A 13703-nucleotide genomic window follows, 5' to 3' on the forward strand; every position below is an offset into this window, starting at 1 on the left:
GACCTAATAGAATGGCACATAGTATTTATCATTTGTCATTTGATATCCCAGTTGATGGCACCATCCAATTTTATGTTCCTGAGAGATTCTTGCCTCAGTGAAGCACCAGCTTTGTTGTTTAAGACATAAATACATTCCCTCTAAAGAAAGATATTTTATCCACCCGGGTTCTGCAGGTTCAGTTTGACGAGCGTGAAGACACCAAAGTGTGTACCATCATCATCAACGATGACCAGGTGTTTGAAAACATCGAGAGTTTTACGGTGGAGCTGAGCATGCCTGTGTACGCTCTGCTGGGTCAGGTGACCCACACCAAAGTGAACATCAATGACACCGAGGACGAACCCACCCTGCAGTTTGACAAAAAGACCTACCACATCAACGAGAGCAGCGGCTTCATCTTTGTTCCCATTGAGAGAAAAGGTGCGCATCGTAATTTCTTTCATGATTCGCACCTCTGTTTATCATATAAAATGTCCTAATAGACAAACATGGGTCCTTTACTGATGTGAGTATATAGTTTTTATTGATTTTTTTTTTTTTTGCTCCTTTATATTTAAGTTATTCCACGAAATCAAGTCGTACATGAGCTGATAGCCGACGAGGTGCGTAGCGCTGAGTCAGCTATAAGCCATGTACGACAAAATTGAGTGGAATAACTGTTTTTATTCTATCCATATTCACTGGATTTTGAGAAACGGAGCATTTTTATTTTTTGCAAATTTGATAAATAAAAACTTTATACGGCGGCACGGTGGTGTAGTGGTTAGCTCTGTCGCCTCACAGCAAGAAGGTCCTGGGTTCGAGCCCCGTGGCCGGCGAGGGCCTTTCTGTGCGGAGTTTGCATGTTCTCCCCATGTCCACGTGGGTTTCCTCCGGGTGCTCCGGTTTCCCCCACAGTCCAAAGACATGCAGGTTAGGTTAACTGGTGACTCTAAATTGACCGTAGGTGTGAATGTGAGTGTGAATGGTTGTCTGTGTCTATGTGTCAGCCCTGTGATGACCTGGCAGCTTGTCCAGGGTGTACCCCGCCTTTCGCCCGTAGTCAGCTGGGATAGGCTCCAGCTTGCCTGCGACCCTGTAGAACAGGATAAAGCGGCTAGAGATAATGAGATGAGATGAGAAAAACTTTATACAAAATGTCCGACAAAATCATTTCCGCTTAGGCGGACTTCTTAAAGGAACAGTCCACCGTACTTCCATAATGAAATATGTTCTTCTCTGAATTGAGACGAGCTGCTCCGTACCTCTCCGAGCTTTGCGCGACCTCCCAGTCAGTCAGACGCGCTGTCACTCCTGTTAGCAATGTAGCTAGGCTCAGCATGGCCAACGGTATTTTTTGGGGCTGTAGTTAGATGCGACCAAACTCTTCCACGTTTTTCCTGTTTACATAGGTTTATATGACCAGTGATATGAAACAAAGTTCAGTTACACAAATTGAAACGTGGCGATTTTCTATGCTATGGAAAGTCCGCACTTCACTCGGAGAGGTACGGATCAGCTCGTCTCAATTCAGAGAAGAACATATTTCATTATGGAAGTACGGTGGACAGTTCCTTTAAAAACCTATCGATGGCTGCACGAATTGACTTTAGTCTTGTTTTTTGTAGAAAGTGCCATCATGCTGAGGTATAGAATAGCTTTTGACATTTATTTAATTCTTCCTTGGACCTTTCAGTTCTGTAATTTTTCAAACTTCTTTAAGCTTTTGAACCAGTGTAAAAATAATTCAACAAATTTTAATGCTTAAAGATGAAGAATGTAAACAAACCAGTGAAATGACAGTAGCAATTTGTGAAAAATGCTGAAATAATAATAATAATAATCTCGTCTCATTATCTCTAGCCGCTTTATCCTGTTCTACAGGGTCGCAGGCAAGCTGGAGCCTATCCCAGCTTACTACGGGTGAAAGGCGGGGTACACCCTGGACAAGTCGCCAGGTCATCACAGGGCTGACACATAGACACAGACAACCATTCACACTCACATTCACACCTACGGTCAATTTAGAGTCACCAGTTAACCTAACCTGCATGTCTTTGGACTGTAGGGGAAACCGGAGCACCCGGAGGAAACCCACGCGGACACGGGGAGAACATGCAAACTCCGCACAGAAAGGCCCCCGTCGGCCCCGGGGCTCAAACCCGGACCTTCTTGCTGTGAGGCGACAGCGCTAACCACTACACCACCGTGCCGCCCAATAATAATAATAATTGAACATTTTTTAAAAAGATGCGTTCTTCTCATCAAATACTTTCATTCCATATTTTGTTGCTTTTTTTATATTTTTGGGGGTTTTGTTTTCAAGTAGAGTTTTTATTTCATCTTCGGTTGGTTCAGCAACACGCTCCGCCATTTTGTTTTTCTCTACTCATGGTATATGAGCGGGTAGCCTAGTAGTAGAGTAGCCAATCAGAGCGTGCGATGATTGCTCATATCCAGTAAATGCGGATAGAATAAATTCTTATATACACTACAGGACAGCATTTTGTGGATTTACATGTACCGTAGTAGACATAGAGTTTTTGTTCTTATTAAAATTTTAAGAATGGAAGAATTAACATGGGATAGTTTTCTGGCATCACAACTTTTTTTTTTTTTGGGTTAAATCAAGCCAACAGCTTTAGTTACACAGCTATATTTCAATTATATTAGTAGCTTAACACTACTGATATTAGTATTTCAGAGACTAAAAACAGCTAAATCTGTACTGAAATCTTTACTATATTGCATATTTTGATAGAATATGTAAAAGAGTTGCTAGTTATTTTTTTCATGTTCTTATTTCATGAGCTCCATTATACGTTGTGTGAATATGTTCAGTAGCTTTATTTTTAGCTCTTTTAATTATTCATTGTAAGCTGCTTGTGTCATACTGATAATTGACCAAAATACAGACTCCCTGTACTGTGTGACTCTACATGTCATCATAATCGGAATGATGTGCTTTAGGTGACACCAGCAGCACCGTTTCTGCTCTTTGCTACACCATTCCCAAGTCAGCACGAGGCAGTAGCCTCCACGCTCTGGAGTCAGGTTCTGACTATAAGAGTCGCAGCATGAGCTCGGAGAACCGTGTGGTGCTGGGCCCTGGGGTCAGCATGTCTACCTGTGATGTCACGCTGATCGATGACAGTGAGTACGAGCCATCTGAGGAGTTCGAGCTGGTGCTGTCGGATGCCTCTGATAACGCCCGCATGGGGGACATCACAGTGGCGAAAGTAATCATTGACGGCCCCAATGATGCCTCCACTGTGTTCCTGGGCAATGCGTCTTTTAGCTTCACGGAGGACGCAGGTCTGTAGTTTAATTTTTCTTGGTTGACTATCACAATTCTCTGACTATACAGATTTTAGAGTCAAATTAAATTAATAATTCATGCTGGAAATATTTCTCTTTTAAAATATGACAGCAGTTTAGTTACTTGCTAATTGGTAGTCTTAAACTACAGTCACACTCCAGCTCGCAATGATTTGCAATAGGTTATTGATGAAAATGAGGCGTTTTGGTGGCGATGTAAAGGTGAGCTGGTGAACACTTGACTATCATGCCTTCGTGCGATTGAGTCTGGCACAGCTCGAGTGGCCGCGTGCACTCTCAAAGCACATTGGGAACTGGTTCTTGGGACCCAGTCATTATGAGAAACACCTGACACTGATTTGAGCGCAATCAGCATGCGCATATAAGGATGCTGTTTTCATAGAGATTTTGCTAACTATTATCATGGTCACATTTGTTTCTAGCCCTGTTTATGGTTCTGGTTAAATACTCTGCTTTATGATTCTGCTTTCCGTTTTGCTTTTGGTTCCATTTGTGTTTTGTTACTCTGACCTTGCCTCACGTTTTGCTTTTGTAAATAACATGCCTGCTAATAAACACTTTTCCTGCACTTAGATCCATCTCCCGCCGCATACCTGACACAATACTTCGCAAAGGCTCTGTAAAAGCAGCATCCTTATATGCGTGTGCTGATTGCACTCAAATCAGCATCAAGTGTTTCCCATGATGACTGGGTCCCAAGCCCACATGCACAATGCGCTCCGAAGGATCCCTGAATGTAAATGCACTTTTCAAGTCTCAACGAAGGTTATGCCGAGCCGCTGTGTTGAGGAGGCTCCCGTGAGCATTGGGGACATGGATTCAAGACAAATACATCTCAAAAGGTTCCTGGAGCTTCGGGAAATATTCCCAAATCCATCTGAGAGTATTCACTGCTTAGTTTGCCAACGAAAACATCGCCACCAAATTTCAATGCATGTATTGACATTTTTTGCAATGTTTTTGGCCACTCATGAGGCAGAGATGCACTAAAAAATAACTCGCGAAGCTCAGAGAACATTCACTGTGCATCACATGACTGGTGGCAATGCTCCTAGTTTTTCATCGCCAACTATTCGCAAACCCATCGTGAGCTGTAGTGTGATCAAGGCCTTAGGCTTACTTGTAAGCCGTTACTTGTTCATTTCTCAGTTTTTACATTTTATATCCTCATATCCAGTGCACATAGCTGATAATCTTTATAGTGCTGTATTAAAAATTTGCTGTGCTTCTTATAGGGACAATTGAGATCCCGGTGTTGCGTCAGGGCAGTGACCTTTCCTCTGTGGCATCAGTGTGGTGTGCCACCCGTCCAGCTGACCAGGACTCTGCCACTCCTGGAGTGGACTACATCCCCAGTTCAAAGAAAGTGGACTTCAAGCCTGGCAAAACTGAAGAGGTGTTACAGCAAATATGCATGATATTTTCACACAATTTTGAAAATGTACTGTATATACTAAAAGCACATTGTTCTTTTCTCCAGACTTGTAGTTTGACCATCATGGATGACATCCAGAACCCCACCATTGAAGGAAAGGAGTCTTTCATCGTCTTCCTCAGCTCTCCTAATGGCGCTGTTCTTACAGAGCCTCACGAGGCTTCAGTTTACATCATTGACAGCACACAAGACCGTACGTAAAATTATTAGTCATTTACACTCCATGGATTTAAAAGACAAAGTGTCTTCTAGAATGAAATCTTAAACCTTCTGATTATTTTTTCAGTTCCCAGTATGCAGTTTGAGAAAGTGGCATATACGGTCAAGGAGAAAGATGGAGTCCTGCACATCCCTATCGTCAGGACAGGCGATCTGACTTACAAATCTTCAGTTCGGTGTTTCACGCGCACCATGTCTGCCATGGTGATGGATGACTTTGAGGAGAGAAGGAATGCAGATGTGTCTCGTGTGGTTTTCCTCAAAGGGGAAAAGGTGCTCTTCACCTACGCATGTGGTCTCTATGATAAACCTACAGTAGAAGGAGTTTTTAGAAAATGATTCCTGTGATCTACAACCCCATTTCCAGAAAAGTTGGGATATTTAGCTCATAAGGCCGATTGAGGTATTGCCATGGCGTGGCATCCATCGTCTGTCCGTTATCCACAATTCAGATAATCATTTGTCCTTCATCAGTTCTCCATGGATTTCCGTTCTGATTGTTTTGTTTGAAAGAACTCATCACTCTGCACAAAACTTGATTATTGTTTTGTCAGTTTTTTTGCTAACGAGTTACTAATTAGGCCAAATTAACAAATTTTCCAGGCCTCTCACTAGAATTTTATCTCATCTCTCATTTCTCACCCAATTCCAGTTCTGATCGATGTTTTGGGTAGATCTTCCCTTGAGGAACAAAACTTGGTAATTTGTTGGTTTACAACAGGAAAATCAACAATTTATTTACAACTTTGTTTATTTTCATTTAAATCATATCTTCTCCCTGTATTCTCAATGGATTTCAGCTCTAATTGTTTCGTTTAAAAGAACTAGTCCTTCTGCACAACACTCGGTCATTGTATTGTCAAATTTTTGCTAGCAAACTGCTAATTAGGTCACCTTAATGAGTTTTGGGACTTCTCATTAGAATTGTATCTCCTCTTGCAGTTCTCACCCGATTTCGGTTCTGATCGATGTTTTGGGTAGATCTTCCCTCAGGGAACAAAACTTGGTCGTTTGCTGATTTTCTTGTTGCAAACAATTTGTTTACAACTTTCTTTATTTTCAGTTAAATCGTGTCTCCTCCTTCGCTCAGTTCTCAATGGATTTCAGTTCTGATTGTTTTATTTGAAAGAACTCAACCTTCTGCACAAAACTTGGTCATTGTATTGTCAATTTTTTGCTAACAAATTAGTAATTATGTCAACTTAACACATTTTCTTCTGCCTAGAATTGCATCTCCTCTCTCATCTATCATACGAATTCAGTTCTGATCGATGTTTTGGGTTCGATCTTCCCTCGGGGAACAAAATTTAGACCTTTATTGATTTTCCTGTCATAAACAATTTGTCGTGGAGGTTGGTCCTCTCTCACATTATCACATTGCAGTTCTGTATGGCGTTTTGGTAGTCATGGTTGTTTTGATGGCAGATTAGATGGGCCACTACGTCCTTGACGTTCTGGTTTCCAAAGTGCAATAAAACAAAGATATGCGCTTTGTTAATTCATGTGAGCCTTTATTTAACTGACAAAAGTACAAAGAAAGAATTTTCAATAGTTTTACTGACCAACTTAATTGTGGTTTGTGAATATAAAAGAAGTTAGAATTTGATGCCTGCAACACACTCAAAAAAAAAAAGTTAGGATAGAGACAAAATAAGACTGAAAAGTTCATAGGATATTCAAGTAACACCACTGTGGAAAATATCCCAACTTTTCTGGAAATGGGGTTGTATATTCAGAGTTGAGTTATGCATGTGTCGTTAAGTATTTGTAATCAGACCTCAGATTTAACTACAGATCTAAATGTCTCTTAATGGAGTAACATTACTCTTCTTTCATTCATTTTCAAATGATTTGTGGTGAAGCTTTTTACATTTAATAGCAAAGGGGGGGAAAATGCTGAACTTTAAGTTGTTGAATCTGAAAACAGCTTAAGCCTAGGTCACAACCGGACGTACGGTTTTTTGGCCATGCGATTTTTGGTGTTTCCCAAATCACTGCATTTTTTTTTTGTTCATGGAGAAAGACACACCTTGGCCATAAGTTTGTCTTGCAACCTGAAAAAAACGTAAGTGCCCGTTGAGTTTGTTTGACATGACAAAGAACCTCTGCGGCCAGTCTACAGCTCGAAAATCAGCACGTCACACGCGCGCCCTCCGTGCGTTTCTTGCGTTTTTTGCACGTAGACCGGCCGTAGGAGCACGTACGGCCGGTTGTGACCGAGGCTTTATGGAGATGTTCTACAAAATCTTAGATATGTCTTTGCATTGGAATGCACTAAGCTTGGACCTTTGCATGTGTAGGTGAAGAATTGCACAGTGCACATCAATGATGACTCAGTGTTTGAACCTGAGGAAGAGTTCCAGGTCCACTTAGGCACACCACAGGGGGATCACTGGAGTGGAGCCATGATCGGAGTCAATGACATCGTCACTGTGACCATTACCAATGATGAGGATGGTAAAGTTTTTCATAGCAGTTAATATGCAGCAGTTTTCCTCTAGACGTTGTCAGGTTCTGCATTCTATCTGTGGAATCTGCATCAAAAGCTTTTTGAAATTACCAGCCAAGTTTTGGAAGTGCAGACTTTTATAAATCAGACCAGGTTAAGGGATTCTCATTCTTAAACGTATTCACTTTGACCCATATCAGTGTTTTCAGGTGAAGTGTTTAACCTGAACACTAATCGTACCTCTTCATCCATATTATTGAGGCATGATGCAACATGAAGTAACTGTATTGCAGTGTTGTAGTCGAGTCACTAAACCTCGAGTCCGGGTCCAGTCTCGAGTCCGAGAACAAGACTCCAACCGCACCATTTGACGGTGGCTGTTGCTGCCTTTATGTAAAACCATCTCTGCTACTGTGTTGGGCCAAGTTTACATTAGACCGTATCTGTCTCGTTTTCTTCGCGGATGCACTGTCCGTTTACATTAAAACGCCGGGAAACAGGAATACGCCAGGGTCCACGTATTCAATCCAGATCGTGTCTGGTCCGGTGCTGTGTAAACATTGAGAATACGCGGATACGCTGTGCTGAGCTCTAGCTGGCGTCGTCATTGGACAACGTCACTGTGACATCCACCTTCCTGATTCGCTGGCGTTGGTCATGTGACGCGACTGCTGAAAAACGGCGCGGACTTCCGCCTTGTATCACCTTTCATTAAAGAGTATAAAAGTATGAAAATACTGCCCATTGTGTAGTTATGATTGTCTTTAGGCTTGCCATCCTTCCACTTGCAAGTGGTAAGTGACTTGCGCACAGCGGCTCAGTCCCGAATCACTGCTCGTGCACTTCACTCGCGCGCTCTGTGAGCTGCGCAGGGCCGGAGTGCGCACCCTCCAGAGGGCACTCGCTGTTCAGGGTGGAGTGATTTGGAGCGCAGCCGCTGAGGAGGAAGCGATGAGCCGCACTGACACATTTCTCAACTTACGTGCCGAATTAGTCATGTGATTAGCGTATCCGTGTATTGGCGTTGCTGTGTGCACGTGAATCGTGTATTGGCGTTGCTGTGTGCATGCTAATCGTTTTTAAAAACGTTAATCTGATGATCCGCTGATACGGTCTAATGTAAACCCCACCTTAGACTAACGTTACTGCTTGACTGCCCCATTTTAGTTAATAGGCTACAGATAAAAAGCTTGTTCATTGCTCAGCAAGCCCCGCCCACTATCAGCAGGGTAAATAGCATGAGAGAGGGTTAACACTAGCTAGTTCATCGCTCAGCAAGCAAGCCCCGCTATCAACAGGGCAATGAACATAGTGTGTCACTTCCTTCTCTGGATGGAGTCTTACCAAATGATGATTGAAGTTCGAGGTTGTCCCCGTCGTCTCCTCGATAGTTCTTCTACATATGGAACACATAGCAGTGCATTTTGTTCCCACTGCACGAGAAGTCTGTATAAGCAAAGCGGACAATCCTAGGGGCTTCTCTCCAAACATTTTAGCGCCATTAACGTTAGTTTGTTCCTGAACATGATGTATGAACCGGTGAATGTGCATTCTTTTGCACAAAATTAGTATAAAAATTAATGTAGATATAAATATCTCATGCCAAATTATTATGGCATGTTGCAAAAAGTAAAGAAAAAAAATCAGAGTCCTCGTCTCCAGTTTACGAGTCCGAATCCAATTAATACATGAGTCTGAGTCCAGTTCAAGTCATCAGTGCCCAAGTCCTTAAAAAAGGGCACGAGTCGGACTCAAGTACTACAAGCCTGCTGTATTGATGGAATTCTGTCTGAAAATATTTGTCTTATTCTTTATTGTATACCACAGAGTTGTTGAATTCTCCAGTCTGATCAGTCAGAAGGTGTTGATTAATTTTCTGTCATGTTACTTAACAGCACCAACGATTGAATTTGAACAAGCTTCCTACCAAGTGCGAGAGCCTCCTGGTCCAGATGGCATTGAGGTCCTGAATATTAAAGTCATCAGGAAAGGAGACTTGGACCGCACCTCCAAGATCCGCTGCAGTACCAGGGACGGATCAGCCCAGTCCGGAATAGATTATAACCCTAAGAGTCGCGTTCTCAAGTTTAGCCCTGGTTAGTCAAAAATTGAAATCCATTTTTCAGTGGCATAAACGAATTTCCTTTGGAGTCATATAGTACACTGTAGCTTTTAAATGTCTTCCTTTGGTTGTTTCTTAGGTGTGGACCACATTCTCTTCAAGGTTGAGATCTTGTCCAACGAGGAGAGGGAGTGGCATGAATCTTTCTCTCTGGTTCTCGGCCCTGATGATCCAGTGGAGGCTGTACTTGGAGAAGTTACCATGGCAACAGTCACTATTCTCGATCAGGAAGCTGCAGGAAGTCTAATCCTTCCTGCTCCTCCAATCGTAAGACTCGGTTATCAGCACCATTTAATGTATTAAGAATGGACCATTGTCTTATTCTGGTTCTTAGTCACTATCTTTACATTACCTTTATCTTTCACATTTTCAGTGAATTTTACCTCTTTGTTTCTCTCCCAGTTGAGTTATTGCCAGTTCCCAGTTTATAATAACCCCTATTCAAGATAATGTTACGAAATTTTAAATGATTTGTAAGAACATTTTGGCACACCTATTCAAAAATTCAAAGCCTTTTATCCTCATTCTCATGCAGGTAGTGTCGCTCTCGGACTACGACTATATCCAGGAGGTGATGAAGGAGAACAGTAAGAAGTCTCCATCTCCAGGTTACCCTCTGGTCTGTGTGACCCCTTGTGACCCACATTATCCGAAGTACTCAGTAATGAGAGAGCGCTGCGAGGAGGCTGGCATCAACCAGACCTCCATTCACTTCAGCTGGGAGGTGGCAGCACCCACCGACAGCAGCGGATCCAGGTCTCCATTTGAGACAGTCACGGACAACACACCCTATACAACCGTCAACCACATGGTTTGTCCTCAGATAGACAGATTTTTTTGAACATGATTTCCATCTACAGAATGCGAACTATTGCATATTATTCAGAAGATTCTTTTTAATTGTTCCCTTGATCATACTTAACAATTATTCCACGAAATCGAGACGTACATGAGCTGATCGCCGACGAGGCGCGTTGTGCCGAGTAGGCTATAAGCCATGTACTATGAGGTTGAGTGAGTGGAATAACTCCTGTTATATCCACATTCACTGGATTTTGAGAAACCATGCTGTTTTTTTTTTTTTTTTTGCAAATTCTCATCTCATTCTCATTATCTCTAGCCGCTTTATCCTTCTACAGGGTCGCAGGCAAGCTGGAGCCTATCCCAGCTGACTACGGGCGAAAGGCGGGGTACACCCTGGACAAGTCGCCAGGTCATCACAGGGCTGACACATAGACACAGACAACCATTCACACTCACATTCACACCTACGGTCAATTTAGAGTCACCAGTTAACCTAACCTGCATGTCTTTGGACTGTGGGGGAAACCGGAGCACCCGGAGGAAACCCACGCGGACACGGGGAGAACATGCAAACTCCGCACAGAAAGGCCCTCGCCGGCCCCGGGGCTCGAATCCAGGACCTTCTTGCTGTGAGGCGACAGCGCTAACCACTACACCACCGTGCCGCCCTTTTTGCAAATTCGATAAACAAAAACTTCATACAAAACCTCCAACAGAATCATTTCTGCTTAACAAACCAGTGAAATGACAGCAGCAGTTTGTGAAAAATGCTATAATAATAATAATTCTTGAAAAATAAAAAAGAAACGTTCTTACCACAAAATTCCATGTTTTGTTGCTTTTTTTTGTATTTTTTGGAGTTTTTTTTTTTTTGAGTAGAGTTTTTATTTCGTCCTTGGTTGGTTCAGCAAAATGCACCGCCATTTTGTTTTTCTCTACTCACGGTATATGAGCTGATAGCCTAGTAGTAGAGTAGCCAACCAGAGTGTGCAATTGCTCATATCCAGTGAATGTGGATAGAATAATATCAAATTGACCACGCTATGAGAAATTTCTGATCTATTCCACTGTTTCAGCTCTGTACAGACTTCTGCTAACCTTTTTTTGTCGAGTTTGCAAATAATATTCTAACTGACCTGAATTTGTGGTGGAGTATGAAAGTATACAATGATTTTATTAAGGCTTTTGGTTTTCGTCATTATTTACTACACAGATCCTGGACAGTATTTACTTCAGTCGCCGCTTCCATGTGCGCTGTGTGGCTCAGGCACGCGATAAGGCTGGGCACCTGGGTACGCCACTAAGGAGCAACATCGTCAGTATTGGAACTGAAGGCTCCATATGCCACACCCCAGTGACCACTGGAACTGCTCGTGGCTTCCAAGCCCAGTCCTTTATTGCCACACTAAAATATCTGGACGTCAAACACAAAGAGCATCCCAACAGGTAGGTAGATAAAGGACAACTTCAACAAAACCCAGGCTTAACAAAATATAGACTTGTAAGCATTAATTGTTTATAAGCATCAATATAACCACAAATCTAATTTACACTGCAGGATCCACATCTCAGTTCAGATCCCTCATCAGGATGGTATGTTACCTCTGATATCCACTATGCCCCTACACAATCTGCACTTCCTGCTTTCCGAGTCCATTTACCGCCAGCAGCACATTTGCTCCAACTTAGTTACCCTTAAAGATCTGCAAGACATCTCTGGTAAGCAGCTCTTCCTGCAGGGGTATCTTACAACCCAAACACTCGCCGTTATCATAGTCTTTGAAATGTTACTCAATGGAGTGTATATTACTTACTTGCTCTTTCTTTTATACAGTAGTTTTGTGTGTTGCTTACCCAACATTTCTGCATTCTAGAAACTGGCTTCTTGGATGATGTGTCCTATGATAGCATATCCTTGGGTCCTGGATATGATCGGCCCTACCAGTTCAACCCTAACGTCCGTGAGCCCAGAACCATCCAGCTGTACAAGCATCTCAATCTGAAGAGCTGCATCTGGACTTTCGATGCTTACTATGACATGACTGAACTTATTGACGTATGTGGGGGGTCGGTCACTGCTGACTTCCAGGTTAGCCACACTAGTACATAAAAACGCATTAAATTATTCACTCGATACAATGTGTATACATTAGCACGTCATTCGCAAGTCCTTTTTCACTCAGCAGTCCTTTTTAATATCAGTTTCAAATAGCAAAACACTGGATAGCTTTTATTTTGGTTTTAATCATTAACACCCAAAACACTTTCACACGATTTTGGGATTCTCAAGTGTCAAATTTGTAGCACTTTACATGTTTATAAGCCTTGTACGAAGATTGGTTTTTGGAAGTGAACCATCTCATCTTATTATCTCTAGCCGCTTTATCCTGTTCTACAGGGTCGCAGGCAAGCTGGAGCCTATCCCAGCTGACTACGGGCGAAAGGCAGGGTACACCCTGGACAAGTCGCCAGGTCATCACAGGGCTGACACATAGACACAGACAACCATTCACACTCAGTCACACCTACGGTCAATTTAGAGTCACCAGTTAACCTAACCTGCATGTCTTTGGACTGTGGGGGAAACCGGAGCACCCGGAGGAAACCCACGCGGACACAGGGAGAACATGCAAACTCCGCACAGAAAGGCCCTCGCCGGCCACGGGGCTCGAACCCGGACCTTCTTGCTGTGAGGTGACAGCGCTAACCACTACACCACCATGCCGCCTGAAGTGAAGCATTTTTTTACTTTTTTCCCCCCCCTCAATTTCAGGGGAAAATTATTTAAACAAATTAAATCATTTTCACCCACAGAGAAAATATATGAACATGACAAACAGGTCTAAGAAAGTGAAGTAATTTCTGAGTCGTCTGAGTTTTCTAAATGCCAAATTGATTATAACTTTGCCTCTGATTAAAATGTGTGTTACAGGTCAAAACATTTCAGCCTAGGTGATTTTATATTTATTTATTTATTTATTTATTTTGACCTGGGTTAAAATTTTAACCTAGTTCATAATTTCCGTCCAAGGCAAAATTTTGGATTACCTAAGATTCCTAAAAGGGATTTTCCATCACTTCTTTTGTCTCTCCTTCTTCCATCCATTTCTTCTCTGTCTATACCTACCTAGTATTTCCTCTTGTCTATCTGTCTGTCTACTTAATTAGCATTTTTTTACATATCGTTTTTCCATACTTAACTGGGATTCGAACTCAGAACCCTCTGATTCTTAACCGAACACCTTAACCACTAGACCAGTGATGATTGCGAATGAAGGAGTGATATATATTTTGAATTTATTAATGAGTCCAGTCTTATTACATCATCAAGTAGTTCAAAATACAAACCCTGT

The 13703-nt window shown here is 42.3% G+C and overlaps 1 protein-coding gene across 2 annotated transcripts in view; it reads left to right on the top strand.

Moving 5' to 3' along the window:
- The window catches only part of fras1 (Fraser extracellular matrix complex subunit 1), a 311268-nt gene that overhangs the window by 276014 nt on the left and 21551 nt on the right, over positions 1 to 13703 (top strand). For both annotated transcript variants that reach the window (XM_060907238.1, XM_060907239.1), the window contains 12 exons: positions 177 to 423; positions 2953 to 3297; positions 4557 to 4717; positions 4802 to 4949; positions 5043 to 5248; positions 7276 to 7432; positions 9320 to 9520; positions 9626 to 9813; positions 10082 to 10357; positions 11564 to 11796; positions 11909 to 12069; positions 12225 to 12439. In XM_060907238.1, coding sequence (XP_060763221.1) covers positions 177 to 423; positions 2953 to 3297; positions 4557 to 4717; positions 4802 to 4949; positions 5043 to 5248; positions 7276 to 7432; positions 9320 to 9520; positions 9626 to 9813; positions 10082 to 10357; positions 11564 to 11796; positions 11909 to 12069; positions 12225 to 12439 — 2538 coding nt within the window. The remainder of the gene's footprint in view (positions 1 to 176; positions 424 to 2952; positions 3298 to 4556; positions 4718 to 4801; positions 4950 to 5042; positions 5249 to 7275; positions 7433 to 9319; positions 9521 to 9625; positions 9814 to 10081; positions 10358 to 11563; positions 11797 to 11908; positions 12070 to 12224; positions 12440 to 13703) is intronic.

This window comes from Neoarius graeffei, chromosome 24 (genome assembly GCF_027579695.1).
Source record: "Neoarius graeffei isolate fNeoGra1 chromosome 24, fNeoGra1.pri, whole genome shotgun sequence".
NCBI classification, from domain to species: Eukaryota; Metazoa; Chordata; class Actinopteri; order Siluriformes; family Ariidae; genus Neoarius; species Neoarius graeffei.